Source organism: Myotis lucifugus, unplaced genomic scaffold (assembly GCF_000147115.1).
Source record: "Myotis lucifugus unplaced genomic scaffold, Myoluc2.0 scaffold_206, whole genome shotgun sequence".
Taxonomy (NCBI): Eukaryota; Metazoa; Chordata; class Mammalia; order Chiroptera; family Vespertilionidae; genus Myotis; species Myotis lucifugus.
The window spans coordinates 1,679,575-1,699,390 of record NW_005871254.1 but is presented as its reverse complement, the minus strand read 5'-3'; the positions used below and the strand labels follow the sequence as shown (position 1 = coordinate 1,699,390).

Sequence of the window (19,816 nt, the reverse complement as noted above, 5' to 3'; positions counted from 1 at the left end):
GGAGAAAACAAACCCAAGAAACAAACATGTGGCACTGAATAGTCTAGACCAGTGATGGCGAACCTTTTCAGCTCAGAGTGTCAGCATTTTGAAAAACCCTAACTTAACTCTGGTGCCGTGTCACATATAGAAATTTTTTTGATATTTGCAACCATAGTAAAACAAAGACTTATATTTTTGATATTTATTTTATATATTTAAATGCCATTTAACAAAGAAAAATCAACCAAAAAAATGAGTTCACGTGTCAGAGGTGACATAGGTTCGCCATCACTAGTCTAGAACAAAAAATCAAGGAATACAATGACTTTAAGAAAAGACTTCAGGCCATGGCCGTTGTTGCTCAGTGGTGAGAGTGCTGGCCCATGCACTGAAGGGCCTGGTAGGGGTATGTGCAGGAGGCAACCATATGTTTCTCTCTTCCCCCTCCGTCCTTCCCTTCCACTCTCTCTAAAAAACAAACAAACAAACGACTTCAGAGCTGAGATCTTATACATAATAATGAGAAGGAAACAAGGAAAAAGAGACTAAGAAAAACTGAGGTTCAAAGCAGCACCATCACAGAACTACAAACACATAAATACCAGCCAGAAAGAGCAGCTGAAAACCAACTCTTAAACAGGAGAGTCATCAGGAAGGCACAGGAAGCAATGGAAACAGGACAGATGACAACACCTAAGGAGAGCAGTGCTGCCTGACAGCCACCAGCACCACTAGGAGAGCGACCGACCACTGAAAGGAATCCGTGAGGTCACCTCCCATCGCAGGCGCAGAGGGCTGGGATGCGGGCAAATCTGGCTGGGCTCTGGAGCAATGTTTGTGAGCATGTGTGTGTTGGCTGTGTTATCTGCACTTTTGGTTCTGCTTGCTTTTTTGTTTTTGTTTTTGAGGATAACATTTCATTTTCCTAAAACCAACAGTCATCATAGGGACTTTGCTTGTTATAAAACTGAGTACACTACAACTTTCTAAAACACGTCTATTTATCCCAGGCTACCTCATGCTTTACTAACAAAACTAACTGCCAATTCAACAGTACCTTAAAAGAAAGACTATTTATAGGCAATTAAGATGATTCAAAAGACAAATCTGATCTCTTTTGGGTGGCAAATGATGAATTTAAACATTGTAAAAATTTAAGCACCGAAAATAACGCTGTTGTCAAATATTGCTGAATTAATTTATTGAACAGGTCTCACTGAATAGAAGACATGTTTTAGTGCAATAAAAAGAATTGTTGCGATTCCGGGTCCGCAGACTTCTCAATGAGCAGTAGCGTCTCCGGGACTGAAGTCCACAGACTTCCAATGAGCAGTAGCGTCTCTGGGACTGAAGTCCACAGACTTCCAATGAGCAGTAGCGTCTCTGGGACTGAAGTCCACAGACTTCTCAATGAGCAGTAGCGAGCTCCGGGAAAGCGGCTTTTGGGAAAAGGAACAAATGTGTCCAAGGACTGTCAGGCCCCTGGTTTTATAACATAATTCAGAGCATCAAAAAAATCAACCCATGTGTTTATAAAACTTTTAAGTCCCAAAGAATTTCTTCTTCCTTAAAGTTTTAATTATGAGGTAGCTATCATTCAAAGTAAACATCAAATGCAGCCAACCTCTGCTGACAGACATGAGCCCTAATCATAATTATTGGAAATTGCCACTGGAAAGTCAATGAAAAGTTTAGAAATTAATGTTAATCAGCAGTATTCTGGCTTGAGTTTCCAAATTCCTTCCCCACCAGAAGTTCTATGAAAAGTGCAGAGGTTCCTCAACAGTTCTCGAAAGACACAAGACTGGGAAACTGTTAACTTGGACTCGAACTCCTGCAGAATCTCCTGCGTGCTGGCCTGGCCGTCCACGCGGGCCTGAAAGGCGATGAAGTTCCTCATTTCCACCAGGAGGTCGTCGTGCTCCGCGCTGGAGGGCGGGGGGGCGCAAGCCTCCGGAGGGTGCACGTTTTCACTTTCCAGCCGCTCCGGCAAAATCAGGTGGTTCCTGGCTCTCATTTTAGCCAACAGTGAGGACGAAGCGAGGGCCCCGGATGAGGACTCCGCAGCTTCCGAGTTTCCACTAAAATGCTCAGAAATGTGATCTTTTCCATCCTTTTTCACGATGCCGTCCTGCAGAAGCAAGAGCACTGCATTGATACGTATGGTCCACTAATCTCCCCAAAGCTCTGAGGGGCTATACAGTAACATGGGTGCCCGGGCCAGGGTGTCAAGTTCGTGGGGGAGAAGGAAACACCAGATACCACAAAGGGAAAGGAGAGTCAGACATCCAAATCCACCCATATTAAAACCAACAACAAAAAGACACCCAAAACTACACTATTCACTTGGTGGCCACTCTGCGTGATGAGGATGGAGGGAGAGCAGAGGGGCTGGGGAGCAGGCGCCAGGAAACTGCCTCTAGGAAGCTTGAGTTCTGAGGGCTTCTCCTGCTCTTCCTCCCAAATTTATCCTGGTCTAGGTTGGCACTGTGGGCTAAGGAACAATATTGAGCTGTACTTCTTTTTCTTCACTTTATATATTTTATTCTTTACTACTTTATACCTCATATGTGTTTCCTTAAAAACAACAAAGTTTCTCTAGTCATATTCATCTAAAATAGGAGTCTGAACCTGGCAGTTCCAAAGGTTATCAGTAGCAGAGCCCTTAACCAGAAAAGACCAGAGAGAGCACTGAGTGACCGAGGCCCGAGGCAGCGAGGCCCGGCTGCTCTCGTGGAGCATTCGGACGTTCGTTACAGGACAGGAGAGACCGTGCAGAGCGCCGGCAGCTGGTGAATGACAAGCATCTCAGGCCTTTGCTCTAGGGCAGTGGTCTTTGGAACCACTGAGCCTGGTACTGCTGCGTGGGCCATGCCTCCCACCTGTCACCTGTCCCTGTATGAACCCCCTCCCTCCACACACATTAACTTTCTAAGGGCAAAATAGAGAATTTGCTCCAGATCGTGGGTTAAAGACTTTTTCTGTTAGGAAGTTAGCTGGCCTTTTAGATTCGAATAAAGTGGTTCATAAATCAGAGCAGGCAGCACAAATCGCAGGTGGCGTTAGCCAGAGACTTTTTTCACATCCAAATCGGGTTACACTTTCCTGGGAATCCAATCAAGTCTCCCAGGTGAAAAGCGGACAGGCTATCACATTACCTGGTGTTTCTGCTTTGGGGACGTCGAAGAAGGATGCTGCACAGAGAAGCTGGAATTCCTTTTCTGACCAAATCTACTCCTAAATAAGGAAAAGAATCACAGATAAAATGGTTGTTTTTGTGACTAAGAGATGAAAATGCCTTTTCAACAACTAAACTCTTCCTGGAAAACTTTTGTTCTGCGTGATTCTTCTTTCACAGCCATGGCCCCGCCCTTCCTCTACTTTATTCCCCTGGGAAGAACTGTTGCATCTCGAGCAAGAACCACTCAATGTCCGTGTTCAGCATACAGGGGCCACTGCCTGCCCCCGGGAGGAAAACCCATCCAGGAGAGTGCACTGAGCAGCACAGCCACGCCCACTGAGGGAGCTGGCGAGATGTCTTATGAAGGCTTAACCGTGATTCTGCACCTCCTCCTGGTTTTAACAAGACGGCTCTCCTTCCCCCTGAAAGCTTGTCTTTGGAAAGTAGGGACCAAAGCGAAGAAGAAGGTAAGGTTACAAACGTGTTTCGCTGAGTCCCACAAGTTGGCTGCCCGTCCCTCCCCGAGGTTTCCCACTGCAGAAGAGCAGGGGGAGCGCCCACGCCTGCCCTGACGGTGCCCAGCGGGACGGCCTGGCCTTCTCGCAGCACGGCAGGCAGGGCAGCATTGCTTACTTTGTTCCCGCTGGTGCACCAGAAACGCCCCTGTGGCCGGTCCAGGTGGGAACACCAGACGCCACTCCCAGACACCTCTGCCGTGAGAGCCTCAGTGCCTTCAGGGCGTCCTGGGCCACTCGGTTGGCCTCTGCCTCCACCAGCACATAATCGGGGCTGGCTCCATCCATGATGGCGTCGTGCTTCATGACACTGTGCACGCCAACTAGCAAGAACACAGGAAACAGGAAACATGTTATTTCAGGTTGGAAACAATTGCAGTTTTTCTTCCGTACAGTCTAGCATGTCATAGGTAGAGGAAAACGATGACTATTTTTATTTACCGAGACCCAGCCACTTACATGCTGTGGCTACTTACCTTCACCACACGGTCTGAGGTAGAGACTATTACTGTCCCTGTTTTACAACAATGGAAGCATGATGCTTCGATCATAACTTCAACATCACCTCTTCCCCCCTATCTGGGAATTTTAAAATCTTCTATGGTATGGTATGTGAATTATATCTCAATAAAGCTATCTTTCTGAATCAATCAAGAGAAAAAAATTCTTTATTGAAGGGAAAAATATAAACCAGAATTATAGAATTTCTAAATGCAATGACCATGAAAATATTACATATTAGACTAATTTAATGCAGTTATTAATGGAAAATTCATAGCCTTAAATACTTATATCAATAAAAATAAACGAATATAAGAACTACATTTCCAAGTCAAATGGTTTTATAAAAAGACAAAAAAATTCACCAAAACACAATAAAAACAAAAGCATAAGGAAGAAAGTAATGAAGATAAAAGCAAAAATTATGAAGTAGAGAACAATCATGGATCTAATTAATAAATCAAAATCTTGGTTTACTAAAAAAAAATTCACAAAATAGACAAACCACTAGCTTAACTTGATCAAGAAAAAAATGGTGTGTGTCGGGGGGACATAGAATATTAGAAATGACAAGGGGGAAATTATCTTGAAAAAGAAGTAAATTAAAAAGAAACATTTCAAGAGTATTTTCTCTGTCTCTATGCAAATGAACTTGAAAACTCGACAAAACAGATCATTTGCTAGGAAAACAGACCAGTAACTGCAGAAAAGGCTGAGTTAACCAGTTACAGGAAAGCATCAGGCCCAAATGGTTTCTCTCTGAAATGCCATCCCAAGCTGCCTCCTTGAACAGAGAACCATCCCAGCGACCTGTTGAGGCCTGAACAGGACCACCCCCCACGGATGAGGAAGCTGGGCAGGACTGCCGTCCCCGGGTCCTGACCCATTGCTGAGACTCCTTCCTAGTTGTTCTCCCTTGAGGTTAGCCACCAGCTTTCCTGCTTCCAGAGTGCCTGCCTCTGGCCATACCCCTGCCCTGGCTCCCCTCCCCTGCTGTTACTGCAATCTCCTGTGGTTGGAAAATCAGATAAATATAGCATGTAGGGAAATTTCCTATTAACGTTCAGACAGCACAAATCCATTGAAAGCACTGCACCCCTCCCATAAGTGGTTATGTCAAGTACTATTGTTCTCCAAAGTTTCAAATCCTAGGTCTTCAAAAGGGAGAGGTGAATAAAATTTTCAAAAATGTCAATAAATTTCAAATCTTAATTTTAGAAGAAAAAATTACTTCCAGTAGATAGCACTGTCAGCAGAGGCTGCTACTGCTAGAAACGGCCTACTCATGTCTGTCCCCAGCACACCTGTGGCAAATTCAGCAAAGGATTGCCTGACTTTTTTTGTTTGTTTATTTGTTAATCTTCACCCAAGGATATTTTTTTCCATTGATTTTTAGATAGTGTGAGAGGAGGGAGAGAGGAGGAGTGTATATATGTATGTGTGTGGGGGGGGAGGGAGGGGAGGAGGGAGGGAGAGAGAGAGAGAGAGACAGAGCGCGCAAGAAACATCGATGTGAGACACATCTATTGGTTGCCTCCCCCACACGCCCCAACCAGGGCCAGGGATTGAACCTGCAACCCAGGTACATGCCCTTGACCAGGAATGGCACTCGGGACCCTATGGTGCACGGGCCGACACTAACCACTGACAACACCGGCCAGGGTGGATTACCTGATTTTTTGAAAAGCTTTTCTAAAACATAGTCATCATTGTCCTGCTGCTTGCTCTCCTGCTCGTTTTCACTGTCCTGCTTCCGGTACTTTCTTTTCTTCACAAGGTGTGGAATTCGAGTTCCTTCAAACTTGGCGTCTCTACGGCACTTGGAGCTCTTGGGCTTTTGCTTTGGCCTCAGAAGCGTCTCCTGGGTCTCTTCTGCCACACTATGTTTTGTTTTCGACTTGTGCTTACAGAAGTTATTGTCCATTTGTCCATTCTCCCAAAGAGGTTCAGTTTGGACCTGGCAGCTTTCTCTTTTATCAGGAAGACCTTGCTTTTCACCGATCCTTTCCCCACCAGATGTCCTGCCCGTGTCACTGGTTCCTGGAGAACGTGAACACTGCCCCTGTGCACTCGGCACTGGCCCGTCCTCCAGTCTAATCACTGCGTCTGTCTCCTCGGCAAGTCTGTCACCACGAGCTCCAGTGCCAGGTGTCCGGGGGGCCTCTCCCAAAGGGTCACCTTGATTAGAAGGCGCTGCATTTACTGCAGCTCCTACAGCTGCGGATTTCTCTGCCGATGCTGTGCCATCGCTGGCGGATGCATCAGAATCAGGGAACTTTTTGCCTATTGGAATGTTATGGTCTGCTCCGAAGGCCAGCTGAAGTTTTCTTTTTAAATGGCGTTTGGGTGTCTGAACATCTGAGCCAGTTCCTGTAAAAGGAAAAACACACTAATGTTACATTTTGTAATTCTTGTATCACTTATTCCGTCAAGTTAAACGAGCTTCTGTAATACCTGCAAAAATAGCACTTGTTTCCGTGCCCTGGGATGCATCAGGACTAGTCAGAGTGAACAGCTCATACAGGTCATTGGACTTGAAGAACCGCCGTTGCTTCGGATCCTTTAACACTCTATTTGTCAGAAACTGCTTGAAGATTTGTCTAAAGATAGAAAGTAACTGGTATGAAACAACAGTTAGTTCTACCTCAAAATCCTAATTATAAAACAATACAAGAGAGACATGATAACTGCAGCTGTACAGGTGTCTAAATAATTCCTAAAACTTCTAGCCTTGGAAATTACAATTCAAGAAGTACACAAAACATCAGGTGGTCTCCCATGTTTTACAGAATTTAAGTTAGAAATAATGCCTTGTTATTATTTATACCCCATGGGTTTCTGCAATTTCCAAGATTCATCACATTTCAAGAAACACCTTTTTCCACACAATTAAGTGGCGCACAGCCTATCTAAACTGCAAAGAGCCAGCCCCTGACTCTTGGACCAGGCCCCTTACCATGACGGGCTCCACAAACCCCACCTGGGCTTTGCAAAGTTTCTACCTGGAGCTCTCTCACCAGCTTCCACCTCCTGAGCCACACCCCACACTAAAGCACCATGCCATCGTCACTCTTGCCCAGATCCCCCCATAAAGGAGCCCTGCCCCGCCCAGCGGCTCATTCCTCAGGCTAAGGCAGCCGTGGGCAAACTACGGCCCACGGGCCGGATCCGGCCCGTTTGAAATGAATAAAACTAAAAAAAAAAAGACCGTACCCTTTTATGTAATGATGTTTACTTTGAATTTATATTAGTTCACACAAACACTCCATCCATGCTTTTGTTCCGGCCCTCCGGCCCAGTTTAAGAACCCATTGTGGCCCTCGAGTCAAAAAGTTTGCCCACCCCTGGGCTAAGGCGTGTGTTTCTAAGTGGAGAGCTCTCCCTCAGGACTGGACTGGCCTCCAGCCCTCACACCAGGCCCCTGAAGAACACGCATGGCCCCACAGTGGCCCAGCACATGGTGGAGAGCAGGGGCCTCCCTTTAGAGCTGGGATGTGGCTCAATAAAGTCTCCAGCACGAGAGGGGCGGAACTGGCCATCTCTCCATTCCATTGCTGAAGTGCTCCTTGCTCAAATCCCTCCTCTTCACAGAGAGAAAGACGGAGAAAGACACAGGTATCCTGGTCAACCTTCCTCTATGGGGCACCTGAGCCACAGCGAACAGAACACCCACGCCAGTCACACCCACATGCCATGTGTAAATACCAATACTGTTAGCATTTTAATTCTGTCACGTCCTAAAATTTTTCTGAAAAAAGATGGCACACTATAGTAGGTAGGAAAATTTCTCTCAAATAACAGAATGAAGTTTAAACAGAAGCAGTCCTTGAAGTTTAATAAAGTAGAACAATGACCATGTTCAAAGACATCTTTTAAAAACCTCACAATAAGCCATTTCAAAAAACTAAAATAAGGCTTATTTTAGAAAAATAAAATATAAAAACAAAACAAAAATTTCAAAAACCACATTTTCCCTCAGGTTATAGTAACCATTGCTTTACAAAAGACGCCTGCCTGCCCCGGCGGTGGGTTCTGTCCCACACACACACGGCGGGAGAGCGGGCCCAGCCGTACTGACCGGTGGTAGATCTTCTCCTCGATGGTGCCCGCAGTGAGGAGCCGGTACACCGTCACCTGCTTCCTCTGGCCGATCCTCCATGCGCGCTCCCGGGCCTGCGGCAGAGAGCATGCGTCAGCCTCCCAACGACAAGCACTGACAAAGGGACAGGTGGCTGGGTGCTGCCCTCCACTCCCACAGTCAGAGTGCTGGCTAATGAGGCTAACACACCTCAGGCCTGTTAGGAAGATAAACAGGCAAGTGACAGAGAGACCGCTATTTCTACCTGAAAAACAGTGAGTCTGTAGCATCCCTTTATCAGACCTGGTGATGAGGCTGCGAACAAACAGAAGCGCATCCCCCTCAGGCCAAAGCCCAGCAGCAACACGGAACCCTGCGGACACCCAGGTTCGGCCCATAACCGACTGCTGACCCGCACAAAAACCCGAGGTAACCTCACTCCAAAACTTAACTACTGACAGCCTACTGCTGAGCTGACCCGTAATATAAACAGTCGGTAAACACATCCTGTGTATGTCATATGTACTATATACTGCAGTCTCACAATAAAGTAAGCTAGAGAAAAGAAAATCAGAAAGAAGACGAAGGACATTTACTGTACTTATTTTTAAAAAGCCTCAGATAAATGGACTCATGCAGTTCAAACCCGTGTTGTTCAAGGGCCAACTATGTCACCAACAAACTCCTTTTAAAAAATAAACAGACCTGCGTGTCGGTGCTTGGGTTCCAGTCAGGATCGTAGATGATGACTCTGTTGGCCCCCGTCAGGTTGACTCCAAGGCCACCCACCCGAGTGGTCAGAAGAAACACAAATATGGACGTGTCCTAGAGTAAGACACACAACACTGAGTGTGCACGTTTAGGACCAGAGAGAATCGTCACCTCTACCGCCCGTACTCCACCCACGGAACATGGCCCTGATATAAGGAATGGGCTGTGGACTAGAGACCTGGTCAGTCAAAGATGCCATCTCACCACTCCTGCTCTTAGTAGCAATATTAGCTGATATGTAAAAGTTGGGTTTTCAAGATAAAATATACACACATTAATCATGTTACATGCACATAGACACACACATCAATAATACAGAAATGCAGAGTTAAAAGCAAAAACTCCCCCTCCCCCTGCTGCCCACCCGACCCCGCACGCTCAGGCGGCGCGGGCACGCCTGCCTCTGCATGCAGTCACTGGTCACCTCATTGTATCTTGTGATCAGCGGCTGTCTTGAAGCTATGGTCGTGGTGCCATCCATTTTGAGATAGGAATACTTCTGGGCTCTAAGAAAGACTTCAAGTATGTCCAACATCTGTTTGGGAGAGAGGATGGGGGGTAAGAGTTTAAAAATTAAACGCACAACCCCGTGAGTGCTTTCACATTTGTGTGAACAGTCACATCTTCCCAACGGTCACATTAAAAGGGTTTCTTGCTTTGAGGGACATAAATTGCTACGAGTATTTTGGGGATTTCTCTGCTGTTAATTTTTACAAGTTTTGTAAATAGCTGGGCATTTATTTGAGTTCAGGCCCAAACTCGCCCTGACCCAGAATCACATGGTAACTAAGCCTTTTTAAAAAGCCAACTTCTGAGCGCCAAATCTAGAGAGAGATCTAAGCTCCCAAAGAGATTAGCAGGCTGCTACCCCAGTATCAGCAGGTGGAGCTGCTGAGGGGATCATTACTCTAGATTATACCCCCTATTGTGAATTATAAGCCGTAAGGAACCAACTTGTCTCCTGCGTGAGCGTTGTCTGCTCACCTGCCTTGACTGGGAAAACAGCAGTACTCGCTGGCCCTGCTTGTGCCATATCTTCAACAAGGACTCAACAACGATCATCTTCCCAGAACGTCTCCAGTGTCCAAACTGGTCTTCCTCTGGTTCATTATCGGAAATGCCTCTGGGAGTCTTGGGGCCTCCAGAAAAGAGGTCAGGGTGGTTGCAGATTTTCCTCAGGGCGACCAGGCCAGAGAAAACCTAGGCATAAGAGAACATGTGCGCTCCAGACAACTTGGTGTAAACTCCGTCACGCAGGAAGGAGGGGAGGAGGCCGTTCGATATGGAACGCAGATTAAGAAGGAATTCTTCATTCGCTTCTTAGCTTCCTCCCTAATCACAGCATATGAGGAGCTAGAAGAAATCAACCTTCACTCATCTTCTTTTCCTGACAGGACAAGTTCTCCAGAAACAAAAAAAATTCTACTGGACCAAACATGTCTGTGGGGGTCATATTCAATTCCTGATTATCTATCTCCCTCACTAGGAGAAAAGGTGGGCAGCTCACAGCATCAGAAAAAACATGATATATAAAACTGACTCATCTTTTACGTACAAATAAAAAACGTCACACCCATCTCAACTGGCAGAAATCAGTCACGTAACTTAGCAAATGCACTGAAATAGTACACTTCTGAGGACTCACTAAAAGTTCTATAATTTAATATGAGTCAGAGGTTTCCACTAGTATATCAGAAATAGTATGTGCATGGGAAACACACAAATGGGAAAGACGTGCAGTGGTTCACTCTGCAGGACACACAGCAGGAGAGCGCTGCCTCCATGCCTGGCAGGAGGGCCTTCGTCAGTTTTCAGAGCACGACTCACATCGAGCTCCCCAGTATAAAAGCTCAAGCAGCGCCCTAACCAGTCTGGCTCAGTGGATAGTGTCGGCCTACAGACTGAAGGGTCCCAGGTTCGATTCCGGTCAAGGGCATGTACCTTGGTTGCGGGCACATCCCCAGTAGGGGCGTGCAGGAGGCAGCTGATCGATGTTTCTAGCTCTCTATCTCTCTCCCTTCCCTCTGTAAAAAGTCAATAAAATACATATATATTTAAAAAAAAAAAAAGCTCAAGCAGGAAAAGATAAAGTCATAAACTGAGCCAGTAGTCAAAGACTATGATAGTTCTGACCAGTAAATAAGTTAAACAAATACACTATAAAGAATCTGCATAAATCAGGAACATTGTCAAAATACCCCAGAGTCACCTAACTCATCTTTCTTCCCCAGCCCTTGCCTCCAACACAGCAGTCACAGCCACGTGTGGCCACAGCACAGGAAGTGCGGCTGGTCCGAACTGAGAGGAGCCACAGTGTAAATACACTGACCCTTTCAACTGAAGGCAAACTTTTTTCAATACATCAGTCAGCCCCCCGTATCCACAGGCTTAGCATCCTTGGATTCAACCAACCACTGATGGAAACAGTGTTTCTGATCCAAGACTGGAAATCATGCATGCAGAGGGCCGACTGTATGCATTGTTCTACGCCATTTTATATAAGGTACGTGAGCATCTTTGGATTTTGGTATCTACAGGAGTCCTTGAACCAATTTCCTCGGATACCAAGGGACAACTACAGTTGAGTTTTTTAGGAGTCAAAAGTTAAAAGCAGATTTTTGTGTGGGGTGGGGTACCGGCACCCCAACCCGAGTTAAAGGTCAACTATCCAATTTTGAAGACTTAACTACAAAAAAAAAGTAAAATATCTCAATAACTATTGATTACATATTAAAGCATTTGGATATATCAGGTTCAATGAATGTACCATTAAAACTGATTTTGCCATCTTTCTTCACCTTTTTTTAAGTGACTACTGGAACACTTTGATCACACATGTGGCTTCTATCCTGTATCTACTGAATAGTGAGAATCTAGACCATCTAAAGCTTCAAGACTTGGAAGCACCTGAAGATAAGGGGAGATTTAGGAGAGATAATAAATGTGATTGATTTAACAAACCTCCAATAGGAGACAAAATAAGAAATTATGAGCCCTGGCCAGTGTTCTCAGTGGTTAGAGCACCAGTCCCTGCACTGAAGGGTGGCGGGTTCAATTCCAGGTCAAGGGCATGGGTACCTGGATTGCAGGTTCCATCACCGGCACCCATCAGGGTGTGTGCAGGAGGCAATCAATCGGTGTGTCTCTCTCACATCAATGTTTCTCTCTCTCCCTCTCTCTCTCTCTCTCTCTCTCACCCTCCTTCCCTCCCTTATATTCTCTCTAAAAATATCAATGGAAAAAACTTCCTTGGATGAGGATTAACAAAAATAAAATAAAAAAACAACTGAAATGACTTAACCTGGAGGAAAAGCATGCAGATGGCACGGACACAGGTAGCCCTGTCCCTGCACTCATCTCTGTCTACCCACGGATAAGCAGGACAGTGTGCACCTGGGAGCATGCCGTGCTACTCCAGTGAGAACAGGTCAAGGTTTACGAAAGTCTTACATGTCAAATAAATAAAGCACAACTCACAATGTAAGATTCTGAAACACAAACACGTTGAATAGTTTACATGAAGCTTGAGACTTAAATGCTGATTATAAACCTACTACATACACTTACTGAACAGACATTTCCTCACAGACTGCTGAGTATTACCAATAACTAAAATGTTATCACGGAAAAATGGATAATGGTAATTCTTCCTCCAGGCGCCTGGTAACCCCAGCAGGCCAAGACTGCCCCCCACCCGACCCCATCCTGTATGGATCTGCAGCCCCCAAAGGACTCACCATCAGATCTGTCATCTAGAGCTGCTCTCCCACTAGACCCCCCACTGCTGGGGTCAAGTCTAACAGTACTCCGCACAGACCAAAGGGAGCGTGCCGGGGTATAGCGTGGTCTCTTACTTCTGGTAAAGGCTCTAAATGAAGTGAAGGCTTGCACCAAAATGTTTTGAAGAGCGTAACAGTGGTACCCTGGCAGTCAGCTCAGTGGTTAGCGTGTTGTCCTGTGCATTAAAGGGCCACGGGTTCAATTCCCGATAAAGGGCATGTCCCTGGGTTGCACGTTCACTCCCCATGCCCAGGTCAGTATGTGTGCAGGGGTCTCTCACATCGATGTTTCTCTCTCTCTCTCTCCCTCCCTCCCTCTCTCTCACTCCCCTTTCCTTCTCTCCCTGGAAAAAATATCCTCAGGTGAGGATTAAACAAACAAAAATTAAAAAAGAGAGAGAGTGAGCGACAGTGAACCCTGACTGATGCTGGTATCCGTTCCTTCCCGCTTCCCTTCCTTTCTCCAGCTTCTCTCACTTAACTGACCTGCATCTCTCCATTGAGAATTCTGTAAACTTCTTTGGAATCAATGAAATTTTGGTAGACTTTATGTTGCTCATCTGTAAGACGGCAAAATAAGACCTATGGGGGAGAAAATAAAACAAAAAAACTATAATTTCAAAAAACATTTTAACGGAATAAAATAATTACAATATCAATGAAATTTCCTAATCCAACAGCACAATGTATGCAATTTTAACAATGTATCTCTTGTTTAAAAAACAAAATGAAGCCACATCTCAGAACTGAACAATGAGTCCAGTTCCCTCCTCTCATCAACCCCTATTTCTGTCCTCTGTCCACCTCCTGGTCCCCACCCACTGTCCTGAGAGTCCCTGAAGACTGGCCTCCTGCTCACAGGAGAGCTCAGGACCAGGTGCTCAGGGCTTGCTCCATCCTAGCCACCACATGCTGGGAGGCTCACCTCCCATGATGCCCCCCTGCCTCAGGTCAGGCCCACACCTCTGTTCCCACAGACTCAGCAGGCTGACTCATCCCCTTCCTCCATTTTCTTTCCTCTTCAATGTTTGCAAACACCACTTGAGTAATCCTTCTAAAACAGAACCCGAGTGTTTATAATTCTTAATTTCTTAAATTCACATTTCAGTCCTTTAAAAATGGCAACAGAAAAGCCTCCCCTCTCAATTGCAACAAGTTATTCACCAGGTACCTAGCGTCTGCAAATCACTGTTCTGGGTGCCATGCGGAACCCGAAGATGGGAAAGACAAAATCCCGATCTCGGAGTCCAGTCTAGGAGAGGCTCCAGCGGAGCCTAGTGAGGTCCCCAAGTGGAACCTCTGTGTGTGTGCGCTTGCAGAGGGGTGGGAACACTTTCAGGCAGAGGGGCCTCAGGTGCAAATGGGAGGAAAAGTGGGGCGTTTTTAAAAAATCGGAAGCAATTTGCCTTGGCTACTGCATGGAATACAAGAAGTAGCATTCTAGGATTCCATAGTAAAAATAAAGTGTTGCAAATAAGCTAAATCGGTATTCCTGGTGGGGAGAGGGATATCGAAGGTATCCAGCAACACTGCAATACTGAGAGGACTGGGGAATGCCGATGAGCAGGCCACGGACGACCCCACTGACTTATGAGGATGTGAAGCAGAGGAGAGAATGAATCACCACAGCAACTGGTTGATGGGGACTCAGAGGCAGTCAGAGGGCTGTGGCCTGAGCGGCCGGCAGGGGTGGGTGACCTGTGGGGAGTGCTAAGACCACGACTAAAGCTGGAGATGAGTTCTGCCGGGAAGGGAAGAGGCAGCCATGAAAGTAGCCTTGATGACCAATCTCCCAGATCCGTTAGAGTTTCAACACTCAATATCTACAAGGGATTTATTTTTAGATGCTGAACAGAAGGGTGGTCATCTATTCAGAACAGGACACTAGGATGAAATTTAAAAGGATGATCCCTCAAAAGCCTAAGTCAGATGATGTCACTCCCCGCTCAGTATCTTCCTGTGAATTTCCTCTCAAGTCTTCCCCATGCCCAGTGGCCCTGGTGATCTGGCCAGCAATCTGACTTCTTCCACTGAGCCCTCTCCTTGCTCCTGCCCCCCAGCTACACTGGCCTCCTTGAACGTACCCCCACTTTCCATCTGCCTAGAATGCTCTTCCTCCCAAATCCCCTATAAGTCCCTCCTTCACCTTCTTTAGGCCTCTGTTCAAATGACACTTTATTAGAGGTCTCCACTTCCCTTATAAAAGTCTGCTTCCCCAAATCCTTGCCCTCATCACCCCTACCCCCATACCCTGCCTCACCTTTATCTCCACACTTATTAGCACCTGCCACCTGATGTATGTCTTTGTGGCTGTCTCTCCTCAAGAATGAATGTGAGTTCTGTGAGAACAAGTGTTTGCTTCGTTCACTGCTAACTCCCAGGTATGTGACTGGCACCGAACACAATTTATAGCACGGATGAATTGAGGACTTGGGAAATAGAGAAGTTTAGAAAAAGTAGCTGCAGGAATCCATGGCTTAATAAGAGATCTAAAACTGTGGACCACAGGAGGAGTCCTGCTGAGGGCAGATGCCACTGCAGACTCACCTGCCACACACCTGTACATACAGCCCGCCCACAGCCCCTGCGACCACGCCTATTACTCTCACCAATTCCGCACCTGAAACGGAGAGTGACGGACAGGTACACCGCGCTTTAGGAATATTTTGGCAACTCCTGAATTTACAGACCTGCTCATTTTTATCCGGTAAAGAAAGACTCATCTTGACATCTGACTTCATTCTCCGCAGAAGGTATGGATTTATGGTATCTCGTAAGACACACGCACACTTATAAGCAGTTTTAACCTTTAGTAAGACAAAAGAAGACACATTTACTGTATGTTTAAGGAATGTATTTGTTTCTAACTCTCGATTCCAATGCTTGAAAAAAGAATTTTCAAAAGAATGACCAATGATTATACAATATGTTCCAGGAGGTAGGAGCTTTCATAATATCAGTAAAAAACACATCTTATTAACCAAAATGTGCAAGCAAAAGAACAGCTGGTAATTTTGTACCCTATTTCTTTTCTATACTTTGCTTTAATTATTACTGTATAGTTAAACCCTAAAATGGAGATTTATTTGGTTCCCAACCATCCTCTAGGGAAAAAACTGCTTGCAAACAAATCTCTACTTACAATCTCATATTCTCCAAAAGCTACAAGAGAACGGCTACTCTGCAAGCTGAAGATCAAAAGGCAACCAGGGGGGAAGCTGCAGCAGTGGAGGCAGCCAGATAATCAGCAGAGATTACTGCCCTTTGGAGACTTCAGAGTGAGTTCAAGACAAGCCCTATGATCCCAGAAATGAAAGGTCGCTCAGGTCTACCACGGAGCATATGGCTCTGTAATGGAGCAGCCACATGAGATGGTATTAACTACGTAGAAAAACAAAGACCCACAGCACAGAAACCACTCTGCATTTCATTTAAAGGCAAACAAAGAATTCAATAAATTATTGATATTAAAAAAAATTTACATAGGCTTAACAACCTAGTGAATTACTATTTAATGGAAAAAAAATTCTAACTAAGTTTAAATTTAAGAAAGTTAGCTGCAAAATGAATGAGAGGTTGATCATAATACAGAAAAATTCATGTTACAAACTTAACATGGTAAAAAAGAAAAAATTTAAAAGACCCTAAGAACACCTCAAGTATGTATATATGTATGTGCATGTATGTGTGTTTATCTTCTGTGATATTTTTGCCAAAAATGCAAAACCTGAATCCAATCACAAAGAATGAAAGTGAGGCACATTCTATAAAATAAGAGGCCTGTGGTCTTCAAAAATGCCAAGGTCATCGAAAGGCATAAGAAAAGTTAGAGAAACTGTACAAAATGAAAGGAGACTAAAGAGACACAGATACTACCAGAACTGGCAAAATGTAAATGACATACACGTTAGATAACAAAATTCTATCAATATTATATTTCCTCCTCTAATGTTTATGCTGTGGTTCTGTTAAGAAAATGTCCTTGTTCTTAAAAAATACACACTGAAGGGTTTAGAGGAAAGAGCATCATCTGCAACTTGCTCTCAGATGATTCAGAAACAAACCTAATCTGTGCAGACAGAGCGGGGGGAGGGAGGGAAGATCGAGAAAATATGGCAAAACGTTAGCTAAATACAAACAACTAGTGAATCTAGGTGAAGAGCATGTAATTCTTTCTAATTTCTGTTAAACTTGAAATTATTTCTAGCCCAGCCAGTGTGGCTCAATGGTGAGCACCTACCCATGAACCAGGAGGTCACAGTTCGATTCTAGGTCATGGCACATGCCTGGATTGCAGGCTCAATCCCCAGTAGGGGGTGTGCAGGAGGCAGCCAATCAATGATTTCTTCTCATCATTGATGGTTCTATCTCTCTCCCCGTCTCCCTTCCTCTCTCTCTGAAATCAATAAAGACATATTTTTTAGAAGAAATTATTTCTAAATAAAAAACCACTATAAATGAAGAACAATAGGGATTCAGTGGAGGAAGAGAGCCCTTACAAAAGTTAATTAAAAATCATTCAATCTCAAGATGTAAAAGGTATTAAAATTGTTGTTGACAATCCTCTAATTGTAAAGGTCTAAAATTCTATTTCTAATCAAGTATTTCAAACATGTGAACGTCATTCGGTGAAAGGCTTTCTGTCGAGGCGCAGGCCGCCCCTGAGGGCTGTGCAGAAGCTCTGTCTCTCACCAGGATGGAGCCTGCCCTCAGTTCGGCTTCCCGTCCTGCTGTCCTTGCCTGTGACAACCCCATTCTCCCAGTCACCCAGGCGTAAAATCTCAGGGCTCAGCAGCAAGCTCACCACCACCTATCCCATTTCCTTTATCTTAGCAGCCTCCACATCTCATTTGTTCTGCCTAAAAAATTGCCCCACCTGCAGCCTGAGTACCCACCTGCAGCCTGAATACCCACCTGCAGCCTGAGAACCCACCTGCAGCCTGAATACCCACCTGCAGCCTGAATACCCACCTGCAGCCTGAGAACCCACCTGCAGCCTGAATACCCACCTGCAGCCTGAGAACCCACCTGCAGCCTGAATACCCACCTGCAGCCTGAGTACCCACCTGCAGCCTGAATACCCACCTGCAGCCTGAATACCCACCTGCAGCCTGAGTACCCACCTGCAGCCTGAATACCCACCTGCAGCCTGAGAACCCACCTGCAGCCTGGTACCTGGGAGAACAGCCCTCTCTCATCTCCGCTCAGACAGCCTCGGTGGCTCTTCCTTGCCTGAGCGCCTCTGCCTCCCTTTCAAGGCTCCCCTTTCCGGAACCCACAGCTTTCCTGGTGCTTCCCCACAAGCATCTCCAGTCCAGTGAAGTGTGTCTCTTCACTCCCCATGGCCACATAAGGTGGCTGTTGCCTTGTTCTCGGGCCTGTTTTCCCAGAATCAGGATAAGGGATACCTTGTCTCATTAAGTCTTCCCTGAACAATTCTCTCTGGTTTCCCCTTCCTAAGACTTTATACTACTTTATAATATGTACTACCCCAATCTGCACTAAATTATATGCTGTCCAGAACTGATTCACTCGTTTCATAATTTGACTGCTCTCAAATATTTCACATGGGTCATTCCCTCCCTTCCCCGCCTTCACCTTCCCTCCCCTCCTCACCCTCCCTCCCCTCGCCGAAATTAAAAAAATATATATTTTACATGATTTTTAAAAAATCATCTGGAAAAATATAAGCTATTAAGCAAACATAATTTTGTGATTTTTATCAGATACCAATTTATAAGCTTGGCTCTTTCCCTTATTTCTAAACAGCTTGGGTACAAAGTATAATAATGAAATCTAGAAATACTAACAGTGTTACCTGTACTGGGGAGGCATTTGAATATCCCCCCATGGTGATGGGGACCGAGAACTGCTCCATAAACACAGGTAACGTGCCCAGCTTCCCTGGGAAGACAAAGTCAAAGAGCGACCACAGCTCACGGAGGTTATTTTGCATCGGAGAGCCAGACAAGATGATGCGATGAGGGGTGCGGAACTATTTCGGGGAAGAAAATATTTTCTTATTAAATTCAGCTTTTAACAGGTGATCACCGACCCTACCCCAAAACACTCCCACTCTATTTTGTTATTTAACACATTTACATATCATTTTGGTCTTTCCAAAACACAGAAGACATTTTATATAATTTTAATTCTTCAATTACATAAGGGGAGAATTATTTCTTATTGTTCTACCTGAATACTATGGATTTGAGTTAGATTTGGTTACATTCTAACAACTGATCCCTATAAAGATATTAATATGAACAATTAGAATTCTTTAAAAAACATGACTAAGAGCAAGAAGAATTGTCTGTATTAAAGCTAAATGTGTATTTCAAATCCCGTATGCAAAGGCACAAGGAAAGATTTAGTAAATGCGTTACTAAAATCGGGAAGTTTATTCTCTGTTAAATATTTATTACCCACCTGGCAATCCCCCTTGTTCCAAAAGGTCATACCTGTTTGCAAGCAAGGGTGATGGCAGCATTTGGATTTCGAATTTTGTGTCCCTCATCCAAGATCACGTAGTGCCAGTCATGCCTACTAATATCATCTTGCCTCAGTCGAATGTAGGAGTAGGAAGTGATCAAAATTCCGTGACAATGAGCAATATCTCGAATTAGTTTCTCCTAAAATGATAATAAAATGGAAAAGCAAGTTTTAAATAAAAAGTTAAATTATATAAGCACGACTCTTAAAATGACAATCTTCCAATCATTGTGCAATCTAAAGAACTTTATAAATATGTATACAAACACAATACAGACAACTGTAGTTCTACATTAGCAGCAATGGAAGGTTACTGCATGTTTCATTCATCTGTAAGTAGCAAGCACTAACATAGCCATTACTGGGGGAAGGGGCTCAAAAGAAGACTACAAAAAATTATTAACATACACTTACTCAATTTTTATTTTTCCAAAACCTCCTTTGTGTCAATCCTTGTTAAACTTAAAACAACAAGGTAGATGAAAAGTGATTTATTTTAATACAAAAGCTAGAAAAT

At 44.7% G+C, this 19,816-nt stretch overlaps 1 protein-coding gene across 1 annotated transcript in view; it reads right to left on the bottom strand.

The window, feature by feature from the left end:
• Positions 1 to 1,156: 1,156 nt before the first annotated feature.
• The window catches only part of ERCC6 (ERCC excision repair 6, chromatin remodeling factor), a 79,897-nt gene continuing 61,237 nt past the window's right edge, over positions 1,157 to 19,816 (bottom strand). Inside the window, 13 exon segments of the mRNA XM_023761296.1 lie at positions 1,157 to 2,113; positions 3,141 to 3,219; positions 3,797 to 4,001; positions 5,851 to 6,549; positions 6,634 to 6,779; positions 8,258 to 8,352; positions 8,963 to 9,082; positions 9,453 to 9,563; positions 10,013 to 10,228; positions 13,294 to 13,389; positions 15,498 to 15,614; positions 18,626 to 18,802; positions 19,269 to 19,439. Coding sequence (XP_023617064.1) covers positions 1,691 to 2,113; positions 3,141 to 3,219; positions 3,797 to 4,001; positions 5,851 to 6,549; positions 6,634 to 6,779; positions 8,258 to 8,352; positions 8,963 to 9,082; positions 9,453 to 9,563; positions 10,013 to 10,228; positions 13,294 to 13,389; positions 15,498 to 15,614; positions 18,626 to 18,802; positions 19,269 to 19,439 — 2,655 coding nt within the window. The 3' untranslated portion in view covers positions 1,157 to 1,690.